Source organism: Carcharhinus amblyrhynchos, chromosome 19 (assembly GCF_965287045.1).
Source record: "Carcharhinus amblyrhynchos chromosome 19, sCarAmb.v2.hapA, whole genome shotgun sequence".
NCBI classification, from domain to species: domain Eukaryota; kingdom Metazoa; phylum Chordata; class Chondrichthyes; order Carcharhiniformes; family Carcharhinidae; genus Carcharhinus; species Carcharhinus amblyrhynchos.
The window spans coordinates 46531891-46548753 of NC_137342.1; the positions used below are offsets into that span (position 1 = coordinate 46531891).

At 42.2% G+C, this 16863-nt stretch overlaps 1 protein-coding gene across 1 annotated transcript in view; it reads right to left on the reverse strand.

The window, feature by feature from the left end:
• The window catches only part of itih2 (inter-alpha-trypsin inhibitor heavy chain 2), a 79718-nt gene extending 63118 nt beyond the window's left edge, over positions 1-16600 (reverse strand). The window contains exons 1-4 of the mRNA XM_080207908.1: positions 16507-16600; positions 14544-14611; positions 7231-7260; positions 5406-5578 (exon numbers count right to left, since the gene is read on the reverse strand). Of these exons, the coding sequence (XP_080064034.1) occupies positions 5406-5578; positions 7231-7260; positions 14544-14611; positions 16507-16600 (365 nt within the window). The remainder of the gene's footprint in view (positions 1-5405; positions 5579-7230; positions 7261-14543; positions 14612-16506) is intronic.
• Positions 16601-16863: the final 263 nt, after the last annotated feature.

The window sequence follows — 16863 nt, forward strand, 5'->3', positions numbered from 1 at the left end:
CGGTGCTGGGGCCTCAGCTATTTACCATTTATATAGATGATCTGGAGGAGGGAACCGAGTGCAGGGTGTCGAAATTTGCTGATGACACCAAGATTGGGGGAACGGCAAATTGTGCGGAGGGTGTGGAGAGTCTGCAGAAGGATCTAGATAGGCTGGGCGAATGGGCCAGGAAATGGCAAATGGAATTTAATGTTGGCAAGTGTGAGGTGGTCCACTTTGGTAGGAAGAATGGTAGGAAGGACTATTACTTACGTGGCGAAAAACTGCAGCAGGCGACGGTGCAGAGGGACCTCGGGGTCCTTGTGCATGAATCGCAAAAACCCAGCTTGCAGGTGCAGCAGGTGGTCAGGAAGGCGAATGGGATGCTGGCCTTCATAGCGAGGGGGATTGAATATAAAAGTAGGGAGGTCTTGCTGCAGCTGTATAGGGCATTGGTGAGGCCGCAGCTGGAGTACTGTGTGCAGTTTTGGGCGCCGCACCTGCGCAAGGATATTTTGGCCCTGGAGGGAGTGCAGAGGAGGTTTACTAGGCTGATACCGGAGTTGAGGGGATTGAGCTATGAGGAGAGGCTGAATAAACTAGGCTTGTACTCGTTAGAGTTTAGAAGAATGAGGGGAGATCTCATTGAGACGTATAAGATGATGAATGGGATGGATAGGATAGAGGTGGAGAGACTCTTCCCGCTCAAAAAAGACAGTAGGACTAGGGGGCACAGCCTCAAGATAAAGGGGAGGCGGTTTAGAACGGAGTTGAGGAGGAACTTCTTCACTCAAAGGGTGGTGAATCTCTGGAATTCTCTGCCCGTTGAAGTGGTGGAGGCTGCCTCGCTAAATATTTTTAAGAAGCGGGTTGATGGGTTTTTGATAAGAGAAGGGATTAAGGGTTATGGGGAGAGGGCGGGAAAGTGGAACTGAGCCACGACAGATCAGCCATGATCTTATTGAATGGCGGGGCAGGCTCGAAGGGCTAGATGGCCTACTCCTGCTCCTATTTCTTATGTTCTTCTTATGTTCTTATACCTCTGGCAGTTTGTTCCAGACACTCAACACCCTCTGTGTAAAAGATTTGCCCCTCTGGACGCTTTTGTATCCCTCCCCTCTCATCTTAAACCTATGCCCTCTAGTTTTAGACTCCCCTGCCTTTGGGAAAAGATATTGACCATCTAGCTGATCTGTGCCCCTCATTATTTTATAGACCTCTATAAGATCACCCCTCAGCCTCCTATGCTCCTGAGAAAAAATCCCAGTTTATCTAGCCTCTGCTTATAACTTAATCCAACAAGTCCCGGTAGCATCTGAGTAAATCTTTTCCTGCACTCTTTCCAGTTTAATAATATCCTTTCTATAATAGGGTAACCAGAATTGCACACAGTATTCCAAGTGTGACCTCACCAACATCTTGTACAATTTCAACAAGACATCCCAACTCCTGTATTCAATGTTCTGACCAATGAAACCAAGCATGCCAAATGCCTTCTTCACCACTCTGTCCACCTGTGACTCCACTTTCAAGGAGCTATGAACATGTACCCCTAGATCTCTATGTTCTTTAACTCTCCCCAACGCCTACCATTAACTAAGTCCTGCCCTGGTTCAATCGACCAAAATGTGTCACCCCGCATTTATATAAATTAAACTCCATCTGCCTTTCGTCAACCCACTGGCCCAATTGATTAAGATCCTGTTGCAATCGAAGATAACTTTCTTCACTGTCCACTATGCTGCCAATCTTGGTGCCATCTGCAAATTTACTAAGCATGCCTCCTATATTCTCACCCAAATCATTAATATAAATGACAATGGACCCAACACTGATCCCTGAGTAGATCATTAATTCCAGATTTTTTTATTGAATTCAAATTCCACCATCTACTGTGGCCCAGGTTCTCAGAACATTAGCCGAGTTGCTGGATTAATAGTGTAGTGATAATATCACTAGGCTATCACCTCCCCAACATAGTGCCAATGGGAATGTATACATTCTCCTGGGAAGTCAGGCAGGGTCTCAGTTTAATGTCTCATCCGAAAGCAACACTTCATTTACTCATGAAGTCACTGAGAAAATGGCCTTCTTACTTTCCAGCTCTTACTGTGGGAAGCATTTGGTTTGTGCTTAACATCTTTCCATGACAACATGGTTAAAATTGAGAATTCGTGAAATGGTAAATTATGGTTGCAAATCTATATATAGTGCAAAGAATTTGAAATAAATTGGTTTATGCGTGGCTGATTTGCCTTTGATGGGCAATGCTTTATTTGGCTTTCAAAGGCACAATTTACTCAAACTTAATTCTGAGCATTGGTTCCAGCTATAGCATGCTGACAGCTTTGCCTGCAGCTGTAGAATATGTAGCTTCTCATATAGGGGCATCACAGGACTAGTAATCCAGAGGCCCAGGCTAATGCTCGGGGGACAAGAGTTCAAATCCCACCATGTCAGCTAGAATTTATCATAAATCTGGAATAAAGTCTCAGTAATAGCAACCATTAAACTATTGTTGGCTGTTGTAAAAAACCCATCTGGCAGCATGGTGGCACAGTGGTTAGTACTGCTGCCTCACAACTCCAGGGATCTGGGTTTGATTCCCGGCTTGGGTCACTGCCTGTGCAGTGTTTGTACATTCTCCCTGTGTTTGCATGGGTTTCCTCCCAGTGCTCCGGTTTCCTCTCAGTCCAAAGATGTGCGGATTAGATGGATTGGCCATGCTAAATTGCCCCTTAGTGTCCCGGGATGCATGGTTTAGAGGGATTAGTGGGGTAAATATTGCAGGGATAGTGCCTGGATGGGATTACTGTGGACTGACTCGATGGGCTGAATGGCCTCCTTCTGCACTGTGGGGATTCTATGGCTCATTAATGTCCTTTCGGGAAGGAAGTTCGTCTTCCTTATCTGATCTGGCCAACATGTGAATTCTGATCCATAGTAATGCCTAACCAGCCTCAGTTTAAGGGCAATTAGGGATGGGCAACAAATGCCAGCTTATCAGCAATGCTCACATTCCCCCCATAAAATAATGTTAAAATGCTTCCATTTGTTGATTTCCCTGACATTGATATGCTTGCCAATGTCCTGATGAGTGCAAGATGAAAAGTTTCAACAAAAAAAGGCCTTGCTTCTCACCAATGTCTAGAATTAATTTTAGTTTGAAATTTCATTAAAAACTGCACTTCTATTAACTTAATAGCATTTAAAACTTTAAAAACGGGACATATTGACCGGTCAAACTCAAAAGTCAACAGCCTAAAGAACAACTCACATGAGCCAATAAACACAAAAAGACGAAAGATCCAAAGTCCAGCCAATTCACAGAATACATCATCCTTTTCAGTAAAATGTTCTTTACTGATCAAGGGTGTGATCTTACCGGCCGTTCACACCCCGCTGCCTCAGTGAGGGAGGTCAGAGAATTTGGCGCTCAGCCACATCTTCATTCACTGCAGCGGGATCGTAAAATCCTGCCTGTTTGAAAGGCTGGAAAGTTCCATCCCAGGTTTTTTTTTCAATAAATCATTACTTCAAAAACTTATTTTTAACTGAAGCTTTAAGATATTACAACTGCGTTTTATGATTAGATTAACAACCGATATTAAAAACACAGGGGGGTGAATTTGGTCATCGCTGGTGAGGAATGGGCTCGCAGTGAATCAGCCCTCTCTCTATTCAGCATTGCATTCAATTCTCGTTTCGAATTTCCAACAATGCTGCTCACCGGTGGCTAAAGACTTTAGGTGGAACTTTACTCATCTGCCCGCCATGGGAATTGGAGCAGGTGAGGTGGGGGGGAACACCATGGGAAGGTCTGTTGACTTCGGGCAGGATTTTACGGTTTCGCAACAAACGAGGCTACAAAATGCCACCCGTTGATTTCTGTGCAGGCCTCAGAATGGGTGGGAACAGAGCCTTGCTTAACTATTAGGATTGGATTCTATGCTCATTCTAAGACCTGGACATGATCTTCGGGGGCCAATAGTTGTGGGTGTCCAGCCTCTGCCTGGTGTGAAGTGCCATCAAAACCATCTCGTAGGTATATTCATAAACGGCAAAAAAATTTAGCAAAATGTCCCCACAAAGGCACCCAGCTACTAATGGTCACTGCATGGACCCCTACTTCCTCTCCCTCACTCCTGATCCAGGAGTCGGACGTGAGCCAAATGAGAAGTGGCAAGGCAGGAGAGAAAAGGGGACATTTCCTCTCTCTGTCCGACTCCACAAACCATACTGTCAGCTGGCTCAACCTGGTCACTGGCTGATCTCCTGTCAAAGTGCTCAGGCTGTCTCAGAACTCTTGTGGACCACATGACTACACCGGCTTCTGCTGTCATTCTTGGGGTGATGACTAACTTTAGCCACTTGATCATCAGAGCAGTTTATAATTGGCCCCATGGACTCTCAGGGGCCAATCTATCACATTCCTCCATGGCTGTATCAGCACAGGCTCCACACTGGGCTGCACTAATCCACATTAACTGTGGATCCCACATTTGAGCCATAGGTTTCAGTTGAGGTGACAGTGGCAGTGATACCTCTGGCCACACCACTATTTGGGTAGGGAGAGGAATACTCGATAATCCTATTTCTATTCAGTGACCCTCCTGAAAAATGTAGATGTGCGGACATTGGAAGCAGTTGGGACAAAGTTTGATCAGACTTCCTGCCAATCCCCTTTGTTCAGTCTCACACGTGAAGATAAACCACGGGTATTCATTTTAAGACTTGGGGAGCGTTTGCCAATCGATACCCCGTTGAGAAATTGTCGAGCGACATTGGGATAAAGCATTTTTTATTCATGGGAAACCCATCCTCAGTTTGCCTGTGAAGTGAATGACTTGCTCAGTCATTTCAAATTCAACCACATTGCTGTGTAGGCCAGACCTGGTAGGTTGGGATTGTAGATCAGTGAAGTAGATGGGTTTTTACAACAATCGACAATGGTTTCATAGTTATCATTACACTCTTAGTTCCAGCTTTTGTTGAATTCAAATTTCACTATCTGCCCAATCACTTTCACTATAATCCAAAGGTGTGCAGGTCAGGTTGCTTGGCCATGCTAAGTTGCCCCTTACTGTCCCAAGATGTGCAGATTAGGGATTTGCAATTTGGGATTACGGGGATAGGGGCTGGGTTGGATTGTTGCTGGTGCAGAGTTGATGGGCCGAATGGCCTTCTTCTGCACAGTAGGGATTCTATGGTGAGATTTGAACTTGGGTCCTTAGACCATTACCTTGGTGCCTGAATGACTAGTCCAGAAATAGTAACAGGTTGAAGAGCACCTGACAGAGAAAGGATGAAGACAGGTGAAGGATCTTATCCTGAGATTCAGAACATTTTGTGCACTAGGACCTGTTTGTAAAGTCACCCACCAGGAGCTGTTAAAATGGACAGCTTTTCTTGCTGTAAGTACTCACATTGTGAAATTGGAGATGTAGGCTCCCTCTGGGATCTGTATGTTGAACGCCACATTCTGGGCACTCGTTTCCTTGTTCACTACCTTAGTGCTGAAGACTGTTTCAGCAAAGCGTGAGGTGATAATGGATTTAACTTTATAACTGTGTATGGTGACATGCTCATCAATGGGATCCTGTTTGACAAAACAAAGGGTTTTAACATTTGTCTGCAATGAGGGTGTTCATTTGTAAAATAAAATAAGTGATCGCTGCCCAGAAACTTGTTGCCCAGGGTCAGTGATAACACAAAGAAGCTTTTACATTACTAGACAGTTCCCCTTGAGTGATATTATCGCTTCTCAGACCCACTTTCCGTGCATACTTTCTGAATGAGTTGAACAACTAAAACCAAATGTGGGCGTTTTTAGTATTGTGGACTTCTACCTAGTTTAAGTTTCAAACATATTTGGCATCAGCTTACTGCTGTTGGCAAAGGCAAGAGCTTTTCAACTCAACTGCCGGGCCTAGACTTGGAACTTGGTCCCAAAGGTCAAATAATAATCTGGATTTTAAATGTCAGTGGATTTCTGGCTGGCAATTTACACCAGTGAGTTAATTTCCTGTGAGTGCCAGAATGAGACTAAGCCTGAATTAACAGCCTGCTTAACTTCCACATCCAGCTTCCTAATATTCCATGTGGAATCTGGGCAGGTAATGTTGGAAAATTGCATGAGCTGGTTGGATGGGAATACTGGGGAATCAGCCGCAGATTACTTCCATGAGGTTCTGTGATTGAGGGCGTGGAGATAAGACCATCATGGGCAACGTCTCAGATTGCCCAGAGCAATACTTCTCCTGGATCCTTGACTGAAATGAAACATTAAAAAAAAAATCTTCTGGGGCCCCTTTCCAGCCCAAATACTCTTCGTTGAGTTACCCTAACAGGAAACTCATGCAAATCTGTGCTATAACTTTGTTTGTTCTTTCCAGAAGGATAGGGGGTTTTAGTTCAGTCGGGCAGCATGGTCAGTGCAGACTTGGAGGGTCGAAGGGCCTGTTCCTATGCTGTAATTTTCTTTGTCCTTTTGTTCACCCAGGGAAAATTGCAGTCAGTTCCCAGTGGTGTGACAGAGACCAATTGCTTTTAGCTTGACCCAGTTTAACAGGGTAAAGTATGAGCCTGTCAGATCCTGTGTCTGCCTGGGTTTCCTCCAGGTGCTCTGGTTTCCTCCCACAGTCCAAAAGACGTGCTGGTTATATAACATTGGCCGTGCTAAATTCTCCCTCAGTGTAACCGGAGTGCGGCAACTAGGGAATTTTCACAGTAACTCCATTGCAGTGTTAGTGTAAGCCTACTTGTGACAATAATAAATAAACTTTAAACTGAGGGTGGGTAGATAAATTGGAAAATTTTAACTGCCCACATTGCTGGGTTTCCACATTTACCCATCTCTCTACTTATTTGTTTATCCGTCCATCAGAAGTCTCCTCTGATCTCTGAAAGAGGCACATAATATTTACAATGGAAATAATCAATTTCACTTACACAATGGGGGAGAAAATTATCTCAAAGAGCTATTTCATTTTATTCAATGGATAATCAACCTTTCAGTAAAGGACACAGACACACTGTAGGGATTCTACAATTCTGCGACAAATGATAGATGAAAGACAAGAAAATTTGTGAAACTTGTACATATAAATTATTTACAAAAGTGAAGTACCAGTAGAAGGAAAAATGTCAATAACCGACTAGTCATGCAAACATCATGATCAGTAGATAGATAATGGTTAAACTGGTCAGCAAATTCAAACACGACAGGACAACAAGAAAAGGTAATCCCACCTCCTCCTCTGTGCTGCTGCCATCGCTTCTCTGTAAAAATACAAAAGTAAAATGGTAAAACAATATTTGCCGCACGTTTAGCAAAGGTAACTCATTGGTGTCATTAGAGAATGCTGCTTTGAGCTGAAGCAAGTATTAATTAATGAAAAAGGTACTTTATGAATTTGTTAACATTGGCAATGCTCAAATTCAGGGAGCTATTACGTTGTTTCAGTAATATTGCTAATGCAATTCTATGAATTAAACTGTGCAACTCTGAGCTCTTGATTCAAAGATCAAAGTTGACATTTGTATTCAGGCTCAGCTCAGTGGTGGGCCTTCAACATCTTGGCCAGGCTCAGTTGGCAGAGGTTTGCTTTTCTGAAGCAGTTAAGTGAAACTCTCCGTTCATTTACCAGGGCACAACTGTAGCATTGATTGGGATATATCATTTCTCAACTAGTCTGTTGGTATATATTTAAGTGGTTGTGTGATTGCTTTAAGAGATGATCCCATAATTTAATGGTGATGTCATTAGGGTGTTTCTTGGGCAGTTATTTAATTTCTATCTGTATTCTGTGCACAGAACAACATTTCAATAACAAGCGTTACTTTGAATTTACACGTGCAAAACACTGCATTTTCTTTTTGCTTGAAACCCACAACTCCTAACATAGCTAGGACATTATGATAAGAAAACTGGCAGTGAGGATGGGACTTTGTTTCATTTAAAAACTTAGAAAAGTTCCTAAGTAGAAGAAAAAACATTGATGGCAGAATTTTATGAGAATTTGCCAAGTATTAGTTCTATGAGGAAATTGGCATAGAATTCTCCAGCTTCACAGCCTGGCTTTCTTTCCCAATCTTGAAACTTTGACTGCATCAAGAAGAGTGGGCATAGTTAGTACCGTCAGTCTGGCCAGGTGGGGACTTTTAGAGCCAGAAAGCAGCTCCACCTTTTAAAAAAGATGCCCAATCATTGAAACAAAAAGTAATCTCCCTTCCCTCCACCATGGAGGTATCTCCAGCCTTCTCCTGCCTCCCACCCTCGAGGTCATCCCTCGCATCTCCATCCCCTTCACCTGCCCGATCATCTCCAGCATTCCCCTCCCAATCATCCCCCCCCCCTTACCCCACCATCATCACAGACATTCCTACTTTGTACAAATGAACAACATTGCAAAGAATTGCTCGTATCAACTTTTCTCTGTACAATAGGAAGTAAAACCTACGATTTGCTCCAGCAAAGCCAGGAACCAAAACTTACAATGACTTGTCTGCACAATTCTATGACATAAAATATCATCAGAGTGTTATGCTTATGCTAATACATTATCACACTTGCCTTTACCTATTGAATAGCTGCCACCAATTAGTTTTGTTAATATTTGTTACTTTTCACAGTAGATCATTTGCCTGTGATGGCTTCTCAAGTTCAGAGACATACCTGAATTGATCCTGTGATGGGGAAGGTGATGGATTTGATATTGAAGTGAACAATAGCTGGGATGAATCATACACATCCTGACTTGAAACTGTGCCAAAGAAGTCCTGAGTTGACCGTCTATTGTGGGGAATCTGGGTGAAGAGACCTGAGTCTGGGTGGAAGACTTCTTGAATAACTACATGAAGGACATCCTTGTGTAGTTCAGATGAAGGGATTAGAACTTAGTTATTTTTGATGGCTCAGATTAAAGAAAAAATGGTATAATGTGCATCAGGTGCATGAATAAGAAAGACACGGTCATTGTCCCTTCTACAGTCTTGGGTGTGGCCTAAAGTGCCATGGCAATGAAGGCATGTAGGCTTTGCTGGTCTATTTAAGAATTACATATTCTTAGTCTTAACTGATGAACACTCAAAGTGACCAAAAGTTGTCATCACGAGGTCTACTACAACTGAACAAAAGTTTTGCAATATTTGGTAAACTTGAACAGAGTGTTAGCGATAATAATTCACAATTTACTTCACAAGAGTTTAAGGATTATCTCAAAGTAAATGGTATTCAGCATAGAAAAATCCACATCTGATCATCCGTTAACCAATAGAAATATTTGTACAGTCCTTGAAACATTCATTAAAAGCTTCAGGAGAGCAAGGTTCGTTATCACATCATCTTTATGGCACACTATGACTACCCAAGGTTCACCCACATTACTACTCTTAAAGAGGAAGCTGAGAACTATATTTGATTTGTTTTTACCTCTGAAAAATTCAGAGATAGTCAAGCATCAACAATAATTTCATGTTGCCAGATGAGAGGTGTAGGCAAAGCAATGCTCATTTCAACAAGGAGATTGAGTGTTTGTATGTAATTATGCCACGAGCGAGAAATGGGTGCCAGCCATAATTTTAGCAAAAACAGGTCCAAATTCTAGCAAAAACAGGTCCAAATTCTTACATGGTTCAAATCGAAGATGAACTAATTTGGTGACGCTATGCTGATCAGTTGTTGTCGCCTTAAAATGATTTCTCAGAAACATCTTCAGAAGTACCAATTTCTTTAATCCCTACTGTAGTGAATGCTGCTACGGGAGACTTAGTTAAATCTAAGTTGGTTGATGATTGTGTCTTAGTTGCTATGTCATGTGAAAGTGATGCAGGATTAGTTCCAAGAGACAAAGTGTCTACTAAAGTTCCAAATTATACTTCCAGACTCAAGGACATCCAATTCTAGAACGTTGTATAAAACCAAAGAGAAATACACATCTTCCTGATTGGCTTTCTTATTGACTGTGTATAGTGAGTAATGATGGAATCTAGAATATTATTAATCCTACTGGGAACATCATAGTAATTTGTTGTCATGACAACATAAGAACATAAGAAATAGGAGCAGGAGTAGGCCATCTAGCCCTTCAAGCCTGCCCCACCATTCAATAAGATCATGGCTGATCTGTCGTGGCTCAGTTCCACATTCCCGCCCTCTTCCCATAACCCTTAATCCCCTCGCTTATCAAAAACCCATCAACCCGCGTCTTAAAAATATTTAGCGAGGCAGACTCCACAAAGAGGGGAGGGTTATTATGTATTTAAGTCGTTGTTTGATTGTTTTAAGAGTTGATTTGATGGTGATATCATCAGGATATTTCACAGGCTGATGTTTACTTTCAGTTTGCATTCGTTGCAGAGAACAGCTTTTTAATAAACCAGTTGTGCGTTACTTTGAATCTACGCGTACAACCCACAGAATCCTTTTGTTTAAAATCCACAACCCCTAAAATGGTTAGGGCATTATTGTTAAGCCTCTCAGTCCAGTAATAAAAGATGATGCAAGTCCAGCTTCTTCACAATTATATTCATTTTGAAGAATCATAGAATCATAAAATTCCTACAGTGCAGAAAGAGGCCATTTGGCCCATCGAGTCTGCACTGACTACAATCCTACCCAGGCCCTATCCCTATAACCCTATGCATTTACACTAGCTAGTCCCCCTAACACTAAGGGGCAATTTTAGCATGGCCAATCCATCCAACCCGCACATCTTTGGATTGTGGGAGGAAACAAGTGCAGTCATGGGGAAGACGTACAGATTCCGCACAGACAGTGACCCAAGCTGGGAATTGAACTCGGCTCCCTGGTGCTGTGAGGCAGCAGTGGTAACTACTGTGCCACTGTGCCAACCTTTGGTTCGACAATAGACCATCAACAATGCAGTTGATGTTGTCTACATGGACTTTAGCAAGGCCTTTGACAAGGTACTGCATGGTAGGTTGTTGCATAAGGTTAAATCTCATGGGATTCAGGATGAGGTATCTAAATGGATACAAAATTTGCTTCTTGACAGAAGCCAGAGGGTGGTTGTAGGGGCTTGTTTTTTAAACTGGAGGTCTGTGACCAGCAGTGTGCCTCAAATACTGACTGAAATTTCTCAATATACTGAAACATGGCAATCTCTCTGGCCCAGATAGGGAACAATTTAAGCCACTGTTCCTCACTCCTGTAAATATTAAGTTCTTAGAGATTCAAAAAGCTTCAAATGTTAAATGGAACATTTTTCTCTTGCTTGTCCTTTCTCCCTCTCTTTTACTGCAAACGTTCTTTCCCTCTCTTTGTTTGTCTTTGTGCTGATTTGACTTTAATTTCTACACGCACACGCACACATTCCATTGTTCCTTTCTCTATCCTTAAATCTCATCTTATTGGTTAAGGAGATTGACTATTGAGCTGGACACTCTCTGCAGTCAGAGATGACCATTTGTCTAAGCCATTATTAACTTGTACTTGGAAGTTATGGCACAAACTATATTCATTCGAGTTGAAGACATGATGCACAACACATGGTGACTCACTTATTTTCTGATGATGCTGAGTTAAAAGAAGTGAATTGTTTTGGACTGTGGATTAATTTTAACAATGTGCAAACTCACTCAGACCCTTTAACAGGAAAGAGAGGAGGCTTTCATTTCATCTCGTTCAATTCTCATTCAATTCCTTATCTCTGAGATGCACAGTGTTCTCGCTCACCATTGTAAAGAGCAAGATTTTTTATTCGCATTTGACCTATTTCACCCTCATTCAATCTTTCCATCAGCAAGGCCATGAACCCTCACTTATGTTTGATAAGCCACATCAGTCAATCAACAGTTAGACACATTGCAAAGTCCAAAAGCCAAAGTATTTGATACACACACAAAAGAGAAAAAGCAAAGTTTTGCATCACTGAAATCGTAAAACTTTGCCTTTCTCTTTTCCTGAATGAAACAAAAATCAACAATCTCTCACTGACCTACATCAGACAGAATTAAACATTGACAATTTGTATATTGCCTGCAAATCAGAAGTGACATTTTCTCTGCAACGAGAAATAAACTTTCTTAACACCGTTCCCATCCATCAAAGTGGGGACTTTCAGATTTTAAAATACTTTCTCCCTAATAATAATATTCACGATAGTCACTTAGGTCTCACCTTAGACAAGTAAGCAAAATAAAGATTTCTGTGCCCATAAACTGGGTTTAGCTCAGTTGGCTGGATGGCTGGTTAGTGACGCAAAGTGATGCCAACAGCATGGGTTCAGTTCCCGTACCGGCTGAGGTTATTCATGAAGGCTCTGTCTTCTCAATCCCGCTGCTCACCTGAGGTATGGTGATTCTCAGGTTAAATCCCTGCCAGTGGCCTGTGGTCATCTGGGATTATGACAACTTTACCTTAGGGCAGCATGGTGACAGTGGTCAGCACTGCTGCCTTACAGCACCGGGGACCAGGATTCAATTCTGGCCTTCGGTGACTGTATGGAGTTTGGACATTCCCCCTGTGTCTGTGTGGGTTTCCCCTGGATGCTCTGGTAATACATTAATTAGCATGTCAAGATGTGTAGGTCAGGTTGATAGGCCATGTTATATTACCCATTAGTATTCAAAGGTTAGGGGTAAATAAGTGGGGTTATGGGCCAAGCCTAAAAGAGTTGCTGCAGACTCGATGGGCTGAATGACCTCCTTCTGCACTGTGTAGGGACTCTATAAAAATCAAAGCCATTCTTTTGGATAATGGAGTACTTTTTTTCTTATTTGATACCCATTTCCCTCATCCCTTGGGATGGCACGGTGGCACAGTGATTAGCACTGACTCACAGAGCAAGGGACCTGGGTTTGATTCCTGGCTTGGGTGACTGCCTGTGTAGAGATTTACATTCCCCTTTGTGTCAGCATGGGCTTCCTCCGGATGCTCTAGTTTCCTCCCACAGTCCGGAAGACATGCGAGTTAGCTGGATTGGCCATGCTAATTTCCCCTCAGTGTACCCGAACAGGTGCTGGACTGTGGTGACCAGGGGATTTTCAGCATAACGTCATTGCAGTGTTAATGTAAGCCTACTTGTGATACGAATGAATAAACTTTAAATTCATCTAAACAAACACTCTGAGGTTAGACATTGAAAAGAACAAATGCAGAGTACAATACTTTTACTCTACCCTAATACTGTGCCTAATTGCATAAAATAGCTGTGAGAACTTTGGTTCATTTCCATTAGCACCATCATTTTGCCCTTTGTAATTTGTACAAAGTTATGGTGACCTTTTTGTCTGCACTCCCATCCGCTATGACCTAGATCTAGACTGCACACAAAGTTGTTCAAACACATCACTCATTACTGCGATACCAAAAGAGAAAATGCTGGAAAATCTCAGCAGGTCTGGCAGCATCTGTAAGGAGAGAAAAGAGCTGACGTTTTGAGTTGGGATACCAACAGCGTCTAAAAGGTCCGAAAGGTAAAAAGAACAGCACAACTTCAAATTCACAGCTCGTCCCTTTACTGAATAAGCAGATTGTAAAATTGTGTTCCAATGGAAAGAAAGAGTTCCATGTGTTATGTGTCAAGTGTACAGTGATACAGTAACTCTATTACTAGAGCGGTAATCCAGAACTTGGACTAAAGATTGTGAAGACATGAGTTCAAGACCAGTCCTGAATTGAAATTCAGTTAATTAACTAAATCAGGAATGAATAGCTTCTTCCCTGCTGCCATCAGAATTTTGAATGGATCTACCTTATGTTAAGTTGATCTTTCTCTACACTTTAGTTATGGCTGTAACATTACATTCTGCACCCTCTCTCTTCCTTCTCCCCTATGTACTTTATGAACTGTGTGCTTTGTCTGTATAGCATGCAAGAAACAATATTTTTCACTGTATTCCAGTATATGTGACAATAATAAATCAAATTAACTCAAAGTGCTGCCATTAAATGACCTAAGCAGCCTCGGTTCAGTAGTTTCACTTATTATAAATCAAAGAAGAGCAGGGGGAATTACCCTGGTGTATTGGCCAATGTTTATTCCTTAACCAACATTATTGAAAAAAGATCTAGTCATCAACTGGTTACTGTATGTGGGAGTTTGCTGTGTGCAATTGGCTACTGTAATTCCACCTCCAATGCTACTTCAATGGCTTTACATTGTTCTGAGACATTCTAAGGATGTGAATGATGCTACATCAATGTTAAGAATCAGCACCTTAAATAGAGCAAGAGGAAAGGGTTAAGAAAATTGAAAAGGTGAAAGAAAAAACAACCATTATACGCAAACTAACAAGCTGCTGTGGTAATGAATGTAATTTTAATCTTTAGTTCATAGTGGACATTGGAGGGGAATGATTTCCCATGTTGCTGTGTATAAAACATCATAATTATATGCTGTCTCAAAGCTTTTACACAGTTTCTGATGCAACTGAAGAGATTTCAACCATTCTTGTCCCCAGAGTCAGTGAAAATCTTTGAGCTGCATCAAATCTTTTTTTTAAAATCACCCTCCATTAGTGCAGGTATTGATTCAACCAGACAACCGGTCTGTACCAGTGAAGTATGTCGCTGTCAGAGCCAATGGATTTAACCATACCTTATGGCGTCTCTCATATCGGTTTGTATTTACAGGAGGACCATCTGCAATCTTATCCAATGTGGGAGCTCCAAGGTGCTGATACATAAAGAAATAAGTTTGTTATTGAGGTTGAATGATGTAGATCTCTTATTAGTTAAGAACAAGTTTCATTAACAGATCTCCCCCAACACTGAGAGACCTTTGCACCCCTCAGATTGAAAAGTAATTAAGAAAATGCTCAATACTAGATCCTATGTTAAACCTCACAATCCTAAGTAATGAACAATGTAACATGATCCAATCACATGGATTTATTTAATTGTTTTAGTATTTTGTTCTTGTTGTACAAAATACAGGGAATGGTACCATTACTGGGCGAGTAATCCAGAAGCAAGAACTGATGGGCGGCACAGGGGTTAGTACTGCTGCCTCATAGGGGACCAGGGACCCTGGTTCAATCCCTGGTTTGGGTCACTGTCTGTATGGAGTCTGCATGTTCTCCCCGTGTCTATGTAGGTTTTCTCTGAGTGGTCCGGTTTCCTCCTCACAGGCGTGCTGGTTAGGTGCATTGGCCGTGCTAAATTCTCACTCAGTGTATCCAAACAGGCACCCGAGTGTGGCTACTAGGGGATTTTCGCAGCAATTACATTACAATGTTAGTGTGAGCCTCCTTGTGACACTAATGAATAAACTTAAACTTAAAAACAAAACTGGTGATCAATTGATATGCATTCAAATGACATTTGGGGAATAAGTTCAATGAATTAACTAACATTTGGAATAAAAAGCTTGTCTCAGTAAGAGCAAGTATAAAACAACCAAACCTACACAAAAATCCAACTGATTCACTCATGCCTTTTAGGGAAGGAAATCTGTTCTCCTTACATGGTCTGGCCTATATGTGACTCCACAGAAATGTGGTTGACTCTGAAATATCTCTAGTAAGCCTCTCAGTCATAATTAAGAAAGTGGTTCATCGTCATCTTTTCAAAGGCATTTAGGGGCTGCACAGTAGCACAGTGGTTAGCACTGCTGCTTCACAGCTCCAGGGACCTGGGTTCAATTCCTGGCTCGGGTCACTGTCTGTGTGGAGTTTGCACATTCTCCTTGTGCCTGCGTGGATTCGGTGCTCTGGTTTCCTCCCAGAGTCCAAAGATGTGCGGGTTAGGCTGATTGGCCATGCTCAAATTCCCCTTAGTGTCCTGGGATGTGTAGGTTAGAGGGATTAGTGGGTAAATGTGTAGGGATATGGGGGTAGGGCCTGGGTGGTATTATGGTCAGTGCAGACTCGATGGGCCGAAGGGCCTCTTTCTGCACCGTAGGATACTATGATTCTAGGGGTGGGTAATTAACTCAGCGACACCCAGAATTCGGGCATGAATATTTAAAAAGCTACGTTCGGAAAAATGACTCTAACCAAAGTGATAAAGAATACTTATGCAAAGTGTTGAGAAACTCTGCATCCTCAGTTAAAGCAAAAAATGGTTGGAGGAAAAAAAAATCAATCTCCGAAACATAAAAATAATTCAGTTTTCAAATCACAGCAACACAATGGAACCTTTAATTCAGATATTCACTTGCAAACTTTGATGCACAATGTTAATGATAAGAACATAAGAAATAGGAGCAGGAGTAGGCCATCTAGCCCCCAGAGCCTGCCCTGCCATTCAATAAGATCATAGCTGATCTGAAGTGGATCAGTTCTGCTTTCCCGCTTTCTCCCCATAACCCTTAATTCCCCTGTCTATCAGAAACTTATCTACCAGTGACTTAAATATATTCAGCGAGGTAGCCTCCACCACTTCAAGGGGCAGAGAATTCCAGAGATTCACCACCCTTTGAGTGAAGAAGTTCCTCCTCAACTCTGATCTAGACTGCCCACCCCGCCCTTATCTTGAGGCTGTGCCCTCTAGTCCTGAATGATCACATTCTTAAAAATAAGAAACAAAGGCCGGGCAATGTGTCAACACTGCAACGGCACTGACACTCACATCGGAAAAGTCACCGGCAATTATTTCAAGACTTTGTACTTCGGGCATGAAGAGGAACCAGGCGAAGAGGACGAGGTGTTTCATGCTGCCTGCGGTGCCCACACTGATGGTGCCAACACCAGACACAACGGCTGGCAGTTCACTTATAAATTCAGGCAAAACAACTGGAAAGGTTACATTTGAAGTCCCTTTCTTGACTCCGCTTAATACTTTGCCCTTAGCTGTGGTCAATATTTGCACGTTACCAAACCTGCAAATAAGCTGCAGAGGTTATGTAAACATGATGATGTTCTCTGTAACGTTGGATTATAACCACTTTGGAACCTGATTGATTTTACTCCCGCCTC